At 40.6% G+C, this 13,452-nt stretch overlaps 1 protein-coding gene across 1 annotated transcript in view; it reads left to right on the top strand.

Moving 5' to 3' along the window:
* Positions 1-13,452, top strand: part of LOC107107196 (ribosomal protein S6 kinase alpha-6) — a 53,734-nt gene that overhangs the window by 11,679 nt on the left and 28,603 nt on the right. Inside the window, exons 2-7 of the mRNA XM_015407454.1 lie at positions 2,120-2,236; positions 4,543-4,624; positions 6,925-7,005; positions 9,491-9,570; positions 11,499-11,605; positions 12,488-12,525. Of these exons, the coding sequence (XP_015262940.1) occupies positions 2,120-2,236; positions 4,543-4,624; positions 6,925-7,005; positions 9,491-9,570; positions 11,499-11,605; positions 12,488-12,525 (505 nt within the window). The remainder of the gene's footprint in view (positions 1-2,119; positions 2,237-4,542; positions 4,625-6,924; positions 7,006-9,490; positions 9,571-11,498; positions 11,606-12,487; positions 12,526-13,452) is intronic.

The following is a 13,452-nucleotide window of genomic DNA, read 5'->3' as shown; positions in this document are numbered from 1 at the left end:
TGGGGTTCAATGTGGCCAAGTGCAAGGTGATGCACATTGGAGCCAAAAATCCTAAATATAAATACACATTGATGGGGTCTGAACTGGCAGAGACTGATCAAGAGAGAGATCTTGGAGTCATAGTAGATAACTCACTGAAAATGTCGAGACAGTGTGTGACTGCAATAAAGAAGGCCAATGCTATGCTGGGGATTATTAGGAAGGGTATTGTAAACAGATCAGCCAATATCATAATGCCCCTATATAAATCAATGGTGAGACCTCATTTGGAATACTGTGTGCAGTTCTGGTCACCACACCTTAAAAAGGATATTATAGCTTTGGAAAAAATGCAGAAAAGGGCAACTCGAATGATCAAAGGGTAGGAACACTTTCCCTATGAGGAAAGGTTAAGGTGCTTAGGGCTCTTTAGCTTGGAGAAACGACGACTGAGGGGTGACATGATTGAGGTTTATAAGATTATACATGGGAAAGAGCAGGTAGAGAAAGAGGTACTTTTCTCCCTTTCTCACAATACAAGAACTCATGGGCACTCCATGAAATTGCTGAGCGGTCGGGTTAGAACGGATAAAAGGAAGTACTTCTTCACCCAAAGAGGGATTAGCACTTGGAATTCACTGCCACAGGAAGTGGTGGCGGCTACAAGCATGGACGGCTTCAAAAGGGAATTAGATAAGCATATGGAGCAGAGGTCCATTAGTGGCTATTAGCCACAAGGTATAGATAGGGGCTCTGGGGCAAGTGATGCTCTGTGTTCTTGGTGCTTAGGGGGGCCAACAGTGGGAGGGCTTCTAATGTCCTGGGCCCACTGCTGGACCTCCTGATGGCACCTGCTATTTTTGGCCACTGTGTTGTGCAAGGTTGGGGTTATGCATGTCTGCCGCTACAGATTAGGGATTGGCATGAACCGGGAAAATGGAGGTCTGTAGGAATAGGCACGAACCTTCATGAACCTCCTTGTTTATTGAGCTGGTTCGTTTTGTGAGGTTCATGGTGCATTGAGGGGGATGTTCTGAGATCATAACTATATATATATAGTTATGGGTATGCCAACCTAGCAGTTTGAAAGCAAGAAATTACAAGTAGATAAATAGGTACCACTTCGGTGGAAAAGTAACTACGTTCCGTGTGCCTCAGCGTTTAGTCATGCCGGCCACATGACCACGGAGAAGTCTTTGGACAGCGCTGGCTCTTCAGCTTGGAAACGGAGATGAGCACCACCCCCTAGAGTCATATTCGACTAGCTTTCGAGCAAGGGAAACCTTTACCTTTATGGTTTTAATTAGTTTTTAAATTGCTTGTTCTGTTAGCCACCTGGTGGCCCCTATGGGGCAGAAAGATTTTTTTTCCTTTTTAACTCAAAGATTTTATTAATTTTTGTCAAAGATACATAGTTTAAACAATGTAAACGTAAACAGGTTTCTTCACCTGAAAAGGAAGAATAACACTGAAAAACAGTAACATCCTAAACTTTTTGAGTCATCAGGAGTGCAGAATACGGTAATAAAGTTTTAACAGTTATATAACATTATCTTGTATTTAGCCTCTGTAATGGTTTCCCAATCAAACTTTTCAAAGGTTATATTTTCTAAAATAGGATACCATTTCCCCAGGGGGTTATATAGGTCACGCTCATTTTGATCACTTGAATTATATATAGATATGGTTTCTAGCATGAAAAAATCCCATACTTTATGACGCCAGAATTCCATGCTTGGTGGATGACTATCTTTCCAACTTTTAGTTATTAGGGCAGAAAGATGAGGAACAAATGTAAGAAAATACATACATTGGGTCTTAAAGGTAGGCTTGCTAGGTCCAGCCTGACAACCATTGGGGGGACATTAGGAGTGTGTGACAGCCAACAGGGTGACATCACTTCTGAGTAAACCCAAAAGTGATGTCACACCTCTGTAAGAATTGGCCTAAACTCTATGGTGAACCCATAGATTGCCATTTCCTAGAGATCTGGCATTCATTTTTTTTTTTCTGCTGCCACTTAGAGTGGTGGTGGGAAACACCAGCTTGATGTGAGGAATCCCCCACCGGCACTGTGGGCTGCCAGCCCTAATTAAAGGTGGTTATTTCATTGATAGTTACTGTCGTTTTGCCTCAATAGGATGAAGAATGTGTAAAAGAGATACCTATTACCCACCACGTGAAAGAAGGATGTGAAAAAGCAGACCCTGCACAATTTGAATTACTTAAAGTTCTTGGTCAGGGATCATTTGGAAAGGTAAGGCACAAGTAGCAGCTTTTTTATTATAACATTTGTATTGCATGTTAAGAACTTGTGTTTTTATCTGAATAATCAGTTCTTCAGAATATTTTTCTATGAATATGATACAGATTGCTGCAAGTAGTGTTCTGGTTGTGGAGCAAGCCTTTGCCTTCCGCTTCCTGTTGCTGTTCCCTGTGAGCTGTAAGATGCTCTAGTAGTGCCTTGTGATTTTGTGATGGGTTCTGTAGTATTCCTAGATACAGTTTCTTGCTCTAGGCGCTCTGCAGATTTAGTCTGTAGCCTAATCATAGCATCTTTTACTCATTAGAATTCCTAGTGGATTATTCTTTAAGTTATGATACTCACATGTCAATATACATTTTAATGAAAGAATCCATAGCAGTGATGAGTTACTGGTGTTTTTAGAAGAACTTTGAGCATAGCATCTTATCCAAGTAGTGACACATTTTTATAAGCACAGTCTTTGTGTAAGTGGTTCTAGGAAAGGTATCTTGCAGCTTTAATAGCTAAAACCAATAGTCATAATAACTGCTGGAGGTGTTTACCTTTCCTCCCACATGCTGTTGTGATGCCGATTACCTTACCTGCCTCTTGTAGCTTTTGAAGGCGAGAGAATATCAAGTAGATAAAGAAACCTATTAATTGCCACTGTTTTCTCTCAAAAGAATGAAAAATGAAATGTTGAATGCTGGATCTGAGGTATTAGTAGGAATATACAGTGTGTGTACAGCAAACTGTAAAAGATTCTTGGATTAACACTTTAATTACTTAAACAGGCTTTCACTTTTGACGAAGCTTTGAATAATCTATGCATCATTACTCTTTGATTTACAAAACCTTTTAATAGTACAGCTCTATGCTACACACCCTGTACAGAATGTTTTCTCAGCTGCTTCATGATGAAGAGTACACTTTGCTTTGTGTGGAAGGAGGCATGCTTGATGGAAGGGAGCATATTTGAGTAAATTCTTAGGCAAAATAATTGAAAGCATAGCAAGTGTCCTTTAAACATATGTGTGTTCATCTGTTGCACCTTTGCTGAGACATTAAAATGTGCAAGTGTTTTTGGAGTGAGTTGCTAGATTCTCCAGAACACAATTTAAGAATCTTACTGCATTTTTGCTTTCTCATTAGCAGTTTCACATATCATAATAATATTTACAAATTTTGCTGTTACACTGCTATTACACTTGGAATTAAAATTTGAAATGGGAATAAAGCATGTTCGTAGGATGTGTGTAAGCAGCTTTATATGGATTTCTAAATTGGTGGGTGCAGTAACATAAGGCTAGTCAAACAGTACTGATTCTTCCATTGATGAGATGTACGTAGGCCTGGTTTAGAAGTACTGCTACCTAACAGTGGCTGGGCAAGTATGGTTTAGTAGATTTAATGCCACAAAGTTAGTTATTGTGTTCTTTCCCTTTAGCCTAACTACCTCACAGCATCAGTAAGTTAAAAAGTATATATGGGTTTGGGAAGAGTTCCTTGGAGAACTGGGTCAGACAAAAATCTGACAATAAGCAATAACGACATTCAGATTAGGAGTACCCTTGCCACTCATGATGTCCTTTCTGCTCTGTTTTCAATGCCATGGAAAAATTTGCAAGTGTTCTGTCTGCACTAGGCTTTAGAATTAAGAGAGGTTTTCAGTCTTGGGACATTCATGCTTGCTAATCAAAATGTCATCTCTGTGTACACTTTTAAAAGGAGGCTGCTAAACCCACAAAGAAGCAATTCCATCTGGTTTCCCCAATGAAACTCTAGCTGGTACTCCACGATGAGTGTTCAGTCTTGAAAATACAGGAACATAATCGTGACCTGTTGCTTTTAAAGTTACTGGAAATGAACATAAACCTAAATCATAGTACTTTGGTGTTTTTCTATCTTCAGATACCTGAGAGGAGGTTTTTTTGTGGGGGAGGGGTCTCAATCTTTGAGTATTTACAGTATTGATAAGAGAGCCAAAAGAAATAGTAAAAATATTATTCTGTATATTACCTCCTATTTTGTATGATTGTTTGACCTGTTAAGCAGTTCTTGTTGTACATACACTTATGTTAAGCTGATTTCTTGAGAATAGCATCACAATTCGGTAAAAAAAAAACCCTATGTATTTTTTATGCTGGTTCCTAGGAAACGGGAGACACTGTAGTTCTACATGAGAGACTTCAGCTTGGCTGTTGAAGGTCCTGGGGTTTCTCTTAAAATGGTCTTGCTGACCACACGAAAGTCACAGTACATAGATTATGTATACTTTGGTCATCATCTTGTAAAACATTTAATCTCTCTTTGGTTAGGTTTTTCTTGTGAGGAAAATTATAGGTCCTGATGCTGGGCAGCTGTATGCAATGAAAGTTCTGAAGAAAGCTTCTTTGAAAGGTATGCTTGCTTTTCTTTTTCTTTTTACACAGTGCAGAAACTAATTTGCTTGCCTGGGGACATTTATTTGGCTGCTAAATATATATGCGTTTGTATTTTTAGATTTATCCCAGTCTTAAATATACTCCCATTTGAATGTTGTGGAGCTTTAAGTAGATACATTTCGATTTTGAGTATTTAGGAACAAGCAAGGCATAGACAGAAGCGTAATGAGTTTGGGTGATTGAAGAAAATGGTATAGCAGTCGAGCTGCCTTCCTGCAGTGGAATCTCTTTTCTCCATTTCTTCAGTAGGGTTGGAAAATCCATGGAAGTTTGGGGTGTAGCCTGGGGAGGGTGGGGTTTGGGCAGGGGAGGGGCCTCAGTGGGGCAGACGTCCACCTTCCAAACCAACCATTTTTTCTGGGGGAAGTGACCCTGATATATCTTAAGGCACCAACTGGAGGCTGGCAACACTACATTTTTGATGTCTAAATTGAACAATAATTAGATCTCAAACTTATATGACTCTTGCTTCTGACACTTATATGACACTTATAAGACACTTGCTTCAGCAAATGACAGGGTTGTTGGTACTGGGGTTGCAGTGTTTTGTAAATTGGGAGATTTATTTTATAAATTATTTTTTGTATTTAAATGGTGCTCTGATTAGGCAGAAATGTAAAGTTTTTAGCATACGCAAAAACATGAGTCTGTTGACTCTTAGAAGAGAATTTAGTTTCTATTTTTTTATTTTATTAGATTTATATACCGCCCTCCCCAGATGGGCTCAGGCTGGTGTACAACAGTTAAATAATACAATTAAAACAGTATTAAAATAACAATGTACACATAAAATATCATAAAACATAAAATACCGTGTCAGTCTGCTGCATTGTGTGCATGTGCCATTTGAAAAAGCACAGGAAGATGATTTTTCTTCAGAATGGTTGCTTCATTCATGTGCAAACGCACACAAGCTTAATTAAAACTCATGGATTTAATTACCTATGGTTTGTTTAATCTGGTGACAGTCATAGGAGGTCCTGATTTGCACTTTTAACCATGCTAAGTGAAGGGGATCCTGCATGTGTTCCAGAGCTTATCTTCTGACACTGAAAACAAGGTTGAGGAATGCACTCTGCTAAATCCGTGCCTTTGTTGCATAGTGTTCAGTGACAACATTGTGAGGACTTAACCTTAAAATTGCTTTGATTAAATGCAAGACTTTACAGTTAACTCCACTTAAGCTATGAACATGAGAATATGCTTTATCCAGATGATTTCTTATTACAGTAATAGCAAATCGGACTATTGCCAGTTTTTCAGGAATTTAATTTGGTTTAAATTAGTCATTTTTTAGCTAATGGGCTACAAGCACAATCTCTGCAGTGTTTCCTCTGATTCTTATGGAAGTACATGGGAACTTCCTTGTATAGTGATCATTCATTTCTAATTATTTGTAGAAAGTTCTTGTTGGAGTGAAACATTAGTAGTAGGCCGTAGTAATAACTAGGGGTGTGCATTCAATTTATCCAAGCCGGAAAAATACCTTACCAATATTTTGGGGGGTATTTTTAAGCCAAATGCAGTTCAGGGATCTGTACTGGGCTGACCCCGAAAAAAGCTGATTTTTTTGGCTTTTATTCCAGTGCATTCAGCTATACCGAGAAAGCATTCTCCTCCAAACCCCACAGGGGTGGTGACGCAACTCAGCAAGTGAACTCAGAGGGCATATGTTTACGTTCTTGGAGAAGGCAGTAGGCTTGGAGAGGGCAGTAGCCATTTAAAGAGACAGTGGTTTGCTGAATCTTGCCACCATCGCCATGCTTGAAGAAAGCAGTAGGCATTTAAAGAGACCATGGTCTCTTTAAATGGCTTCTCTTCTTAAGCCCCACCGTGGTAGTGGTGTAACCTGGTGAGTGATTGATTCTCCAGGAGCCAAAATTTTTCAGGTTTTCTGAAAAAATTCCAGATTCCCAATGCTGTACCAATATTAGGATTTGGGGATATCAGAAAATACTGATATTTTTCAAGTTCAATATACTCAAACCCGAAAAATACCTTCTTCTTTTTTCTTTCACATCCCTAGTAATAACATACCAGCATACAGTTACTAAGCACAGATATCCATAAGTTTTGGGGCCAAAAATAGACTAATTTTGTTAAAAATTGCCTAAATCTGTTCTGAAATTCTTGGAAAGCAGCCTTAACTATAACTAAATAACTGCAGTTGTTAGCAGGGCGGAAATGAGTTTTTCGTCCACTGTTGCATAATTCACGTTGTTTGCTTATGTAGGTAACTGCTATTTCTGTTTGCAGTTCGAGATAGGGTTCGTACAAAGATGGAGAGAGATATATTGGTAGAAGTAAATCATCCATTTATTGTCAAACTGCACTATGGTGAGTGGTTTTTGTTCTGTTGCCTGTATGTTTGATTTTTGTTGAGGGACTGAAACTGTTGGTTGGATGGCTGAAACAGAGCTGGCTGAGACTGAATCCATCTAAGACGGAGGTCCTGTGGCTGGGTAGGGGGGATTCATGGCTCTTGATGGTGTGCCTTGAACATCAGTGCTGACTGTCAGGAGCCCGAATGTGCTTCTGGATGCCTCCTTATCAGTGGAGGCCCAGATCACAAATGTTGCTAGACTGGCGTTCCCTTCAGCTACACCAGATCAGGCAGCTGCCCCCCTTTTCATCTCACCCTGATCTAGCCACAGTAATCCATGCAACAGTCACCTCCAGGCTAGACTACTGTAACTTGCTCTGTGCAGGGCTACCCTTGAGACTGAAATTAGAACCGGTCCAGAATGCAGCAGTGCCAGTTCTTTCTGAAACCTCTCTGACGGCACACATGCAACCGTTGTTTGCCAGCTGCACTTTCTCCAGACTGAATTCCGGATCCGGTTCAAAGTTCTGGTATTAACCTTTAAGGCCCTAAACAGTCTAGGACCAACGTATCTACAGGACTTCCTCTCCCAGTATACCCCCAAAGACCATTAAGACGGGGGGGGGGAACCTTCTAGTGATCCCTGGCCTGAAAGATCTCCAGCTGTCCTCAACCAGAGCCAGCCTGGTGGAACTCTCCGCCTAATTACCTCCGTGGGCCTGTAAGACAGAGATGTTCCATCAGGCCTTCATTGAGCCCGGCTTCTCCCCCTCCCCCCAAGTGGTTAGGATTTAAGTTGGTGTAGTGAAGTGTCAGATGAAATTGTTACTGAATTGTTTACTGTTTTATTATTATTTTAACTGTTTAGCTTTATTTGTGAATGTGTTATTGGAAATTAGCTGTTGTAGATTTTCCGGGTTGTATGGCTGTGGTCTTAGCCAAGACCACGGCTTTACAACCCGGAAAATTTACAACAGCTAATGAACTCCAGCTGTGAAAGCCTTTGACAACATACTTATTGTAAATGTTGTCCACCTCCCTGAGCTCTGTGTACAGGGGAGGGTGGTTTACAAGTCGAATATATAAATAAAATAACTTGTTTCTAATTCATTTGTATCCTGCTTTTCTTCCCAATGGGGAACTGTTCATTGTTGTAGAATTGCGAGCACATTCAATGTAATGGATTCAAGCTAGACTTCTGGATTCATTTCATTTACATGGGATTATGATTCACAAACCAGTGTAACCAAACTGAACTAGTTCCATGAATTTCAGAGGAACTGGATTTCCTCAAAACTCTATTAACTGAGGCACACCTCCTTCTCATGAATTAAAGTAGGAGTCATGCAGTACATAGCCATCACTGATTTCTGCTTTAGTTGCTGATCAGAGCAAGCCTGCTAATTGAAGCGGTAGTCCAAAAATAGTGACTCATGTGGAGACACAGTGGACTGCCTGCTCTGTGGATGGTTACGTGGAGTACCTAGGAGCTTTTAATTATTCAGTTTCTCACGGCACTCTGTTGTGATTCACTCACAGTTCAGGAATAACTGGCTTTGTGGACTGGGCCATAGCAGTTACCCTGATAGTAGCAAAGAAAGTAAATGGCTGGGAATTCTTCCACCCAGAAGCATGTTGACAAAGCATTTCTTCTTGAAAATAGGTTATCCTTTCATATAGCTTTTCATAGCCTACAGAATGTAGCAGCAACATTGACAATGTTTCAGAGAGTCATTTCCAAGGTGGAATAGTGCTGCAACGGCTATTTTTGGCTAGTGTTAAGATAACTATCTGTAAAAAGGCTATCTTTTAAAAATTCTGTTAACTTTTCCAGCTGTCTTTGCTTAAGGACACTTTGCAGTTCTGCCCCCATAGCATGTAGTATACCTGCAGTCTGTCACCGTAGTCTGCTGCATGTGAAATTCCTGTGTTTTCTTGACCAAATTGTGGGGGATGTTATAAATCTTTCAGGAAGAGTATTAATTGCCCTTACTTGATTTCCAGCTGAATTTAGACCAAGAGTTGTATTTATGCATGTGAGTGCTTTAAAAAAGAAAGACAAGCATGTGACTAATGCTCTTTAAAGGCATAATAATAACATTATAAGACTAGGTATGCACTAGCAAATACACAGTAGCTTATTTCTAAGTAGTAGAAATATTTTCTCTTTAGCTTATTTTCAACCACTCCCCTGGGCAGTTTAAAAAACAGTAAAATACAATAAAATTAATAATGTTTAATAAAGTACACTAAAAAAATCACTTCAGCAATGTCAGTAAAGTACCATAAAATGAATTGATAAGTACATAATCCAATGAGGTATGAATTTTGTGCTGTGAGAACTACTGCATCTCAACTTTTGAAACTATCCCCTTTGCTTAATTTTTAAATTTAGAAATGCAAGCGTGCACGGTTGGATTAAAATGTGTTCTTTAATACATCAGAAATATTGTGTAAAACTTCATTCTATAAAACTGATGTTTAATTTTTTCATGTTAGCCTTTCAGACTGAAGGGAAGCTATATTTAATATTGGATTTTCTCAGGGGAGGAGATGTGTTCACAAGATTATCCAAAGAGGTATGTATTTATAAAAAATTAAATAAAATTATAATAGCTGTGAAGCTGAAAAGTGCATTATCTTTCTTGTTCACTGTTCCATTTTTATCCCACACGTTCTCCAAGGGTCTCAGGGCATACTCCCCACCTTATCCTTGTGACAACCCGTTGATGTCTGTCCGAGAGATAGGGACTGGCCCAAGGTTGCCCAGTGAACTACGCAGCTATACCCGGGTCTCTCAAGCCAAATCTCATTCTCTTTACTACGTTTGCTTTATAGAAGGTTATGTTTTGTTTGTCTTCAGCTTTTTAAATTAATTCTATTTTAATCAGATGTCCATTTCTAAATAAAATATAGATGCTTGCATATAGTTTACCTGTGAACCACCCCTTTGTGTGTCCAGGTTTTTTATTTATCCCTTTATTTACTTCATTTATATCTCCCCATTCTTTTTTCAAGAAATGTTCTTCAGCAGTTGGTTTCTTTTTTCTTTCTTTTTTGCAATAGTAAGCTGTCCCCCAACTGTGGAACTGATATGGCAGTTTTGATAACCATAACGATGTATAGGAAATTTGGAAGAGTCATCCTTTATCGGACGTCTCTGAGTATGGGAACCAAGCTATTACCACTTGCCCTTTTCTTCTCTCTGACTTTTAAAATCATTAGACAATGTGGGGTAGTTACTGTTTGAGTTTGATATCAGGTGATAAGCTGAGTGCTGAAAAAGCAAATAAGCAGATTGGATAAGCGAATGACTAGCAAACTAGAGCCTCCACTACTAGGTGTGTTTCACTTAATGAACTGCAGGCCTACATTATGTTTGATAAGTAATACATTATTGAGAAATATGATTAGTTTTGTCTAGAGCTGTTTGTTCATTAGAAATGTGTACATAAATTTCTGTTATTCCTAACATTGAGGAAAAAATCCCATTTTCTTTTGGCATTTTTCTTCTAAAACATATTCCTATGTGAACTATTGCATATTGTAACAGTAACAGCATTTTTATTTCCCCCCCAACTTGATTCCTAGTTTAAACATATATGTAGTACAATAGTTGCCTTTGAAAATATATGTAGTACAATAGTTGCCTTTGAAATTAAATGTTTATAGGCATCTGAAGTCTTAATTGCCCTTCAGATGAGCTATTGGCATTGAAGAGCATGTAGATGTTGTACGTTTATTGACCTGTGCCCCAGTCTGTAGGCTTGTTTCATTTGAGGAGCAGTGGGGGGTGGGGAGAGTGTAGGGTTGCCAAGCCGTTTTCTTGCCGCAGCGGGGGACTCCCGGTTGGAGTGCGCGCGAAGCGCGTGCACACCACACACACATCACTCGGACGTGACGTGACGTGACAACGCCAGGCACGCTGGGGCGGGGCCATGACCATCCGAGGAAAAACCATAGAATTTTCCCTCGGATGACTGTGGCCCTGCCCCCAGCGTGCCCGGTGTGGTCACGTCACTTCTGGGTGACGTGCACGTCGGGGTGGGGTTCCCCCCGGGGCCCGATCCGCCAGTGGCGGGGAACGGGCCTCTGGGGCGGGGTTTTTCCCGCCCCTCGGGGGGACTTGGCAAGGCTAGGAGAGCATGTATGCTGCATTAAATTACACTTCCATGAGGGAAGCGTGGTCATTTAGCCAGACAGCATGATCTCTCAGAAAGTTTATCACCATTCCACTTCTCCTCTGTTAAGGGTGGGGAATTGTATGTGTGTGAGAGAGATATCTGTTCAGATGGGAGCTTGCAGGATGAGCCTTGTCTTCCTCCACTGTCTGGGTATAGTGTCTATAGTTTGACCTCTTATCATACTAGGATGTGAGGAATGTATACATCTAGTTCATCTAAATCACAGATTGTCTGCTTTTAAATTCTGAAGAAGTTTATGAACGTTGTAGAGACATGCAGAAATTTAACAAGACCAGAATGTAAATCTATATAGTTCTTATTAGGTTATGTTTACAGAGGAAGATGTGAAATTCTACCTCGCAGAACTGGCTCTTGCTTTGGATCATCTGCACAGCTTGGGGATTGTATACAGGGACCTGAAGCCAGAAAAGTAAAGTAAAATGTATTTTATCCACTACTATATAGTACTACATTTAAGTTTGCTTTCATTTTTCATACTGCCAATATTCAGTTCTGTGAAAGCTTAGCTTTATTTATAGTACACTCCTGTGTAAGGTTTTACCAATCTAAGCCAATTTATTTCAAAAGGTCTTAGGTAGGGTTGCCAGCTGTGGGTTGGGAAATACCTGGGGATTTGGGGGTGGTGGTGGAACTTGGGGAGGGCACGTTTTGGAGAGGGGAGGGATCTCAGCAGGATATAATCCCAGCGTCTAGCCTCCAAAGCACCCACTTTCTCCAGGGAACTGCTTTTGGTCATCTGGACATTAATTGTAACAGTGGGAGATCTCCAGATGCCACCTGCATGGTGGCAACCCTATCTTAGACTGAAGCAACTGTATAGGATCGCACTGTTACGTGCTGATGGCTAGTTTTTTAATTCTTTCCCCCCATCTTTTTATTCTGCAACTGCTCTAGTTTTTAATGTCTAGTGCTCCTTCTGTTTTTGCTATTAGGATATATAATATGCCCATTAAGATTTAATTATGGTCTTTAATATTTCTGAGTCTTAAACCGTGGCTTTTAGTTCATTTTATTGGAACAATGCACTAATTTTAGGCTTGTGGTCTCCTGTTCCTTACTGTATCAGCTTCGTAAGCTGCCTTGTGAACTTTATATTGAAAGTGTGGAATATAAACGTCATGTTTTACTGTTAATTTTTCTAATATAAAAACCTTACAGTAAATTTATTTCCACACTAATCTCATTCAGTAATCCTGATATGAAAATGAAATTAATTTAATAAAACGGTCTTACAAAAATATTGCTGTTACATTTATTATATGTATTGGTGAATGTGAATTTTAATTTTCAGCATTTTGCTTGATGAAGCAGGACATATCAAGTTAACAGGTAAGTGGAACTTATTAGCATGGTTCATTCCAGTATTAGTGGATATACATAGTCTATTTGCTTTTAATAGCAGACATTTTCGGCAAGATACTTTAATCTATGATTTCAGCTATGGGGTTTTTCCAAATAGATTTTTATATACTGAGAAGTGAAGTCTGGCCAGGATATTTTGCTCACTTGCCAGAAACATGGCCTCCTCCTAGGCAGTCTAAAGGCTTTCCTAAGTTTCCTTCTGTTCAGCCAACCACTTCTTATGTATCATTGTGGCAAGAGGAGCCAGCCCGGGATTGGCTAGGGTGGCAGGAGTTGAGAGTTCTGTGCTGCCTCAGCTGGGGCTAGCTCCTTTCCCGGCTCAGTTTAAATCGATCTGCAAGAGGAGCCAGCTCCCAGCCAAGGCAGCGTGGGGCTTCTCAGCTCCCACTGCCCCAGCTGATCCTCTCTTGCACCTTGGTTTAAATTGAGCTGCGAGAGGAGCCAGCCCAGGATCGGCTGCTTGGTGGGCTCTGTTGGGCAGTCTGGTTTAAATTGGGCTGCCCAGCAGAGCCTTCGGGAAGAGTTCTCCCCACAGGATTGACTTCTTTGCAGGCTCTGTTGAGCAGTCCGGTTGAAACTGCGCTGCCCAGCCAAACCTGTGGGGAGAACTCTCCCCGCAGGATCGGCTGCTTGGTGGGCTCTGTTGGGCAGAATTCTCCCCACAGGATTGGCTGCTTGGCGGGCTCTGCTTTGCAATCCGGTTTAAACAAACCGGGTTTCCTCGCAGAGCCCCAAGTGAGCCTGTGGGGAGAGTTCTCCCTGAAAGTTCTGCTTGGGCTTTGCTGGGCAGTCTGGTTTAGACCGGACTGCCCAACAGAGCCCACCAAGTGGCCAATCCTTGGCTTGACTCCCTTCCAGCTGGGTCTGCGACCGTCAGGGGAAGAGAGGAGAGAG

Source organism: Gekko japonicus, unplaced genomic scaffold (genome assembly GCF_001447785.1).
Source record: "Gekko japonicus isolate JY-2015 unplaced genomic scaffold, Gekko_japonicus_V1.1 scaffold535, whole genome shotgun sequence".
Taxonomy (NCBI): Eukaryota; Metazoa; Chordata; class Lepidosauria; order Squamata; family Gekkonidae; genus Gekko; species Gekko japonicus.
The sequence above is the reverse complement of the archived record's forward strand: the minus strand, read 5'-3'. Positions and strand labels throughout refer to the sequence as shown.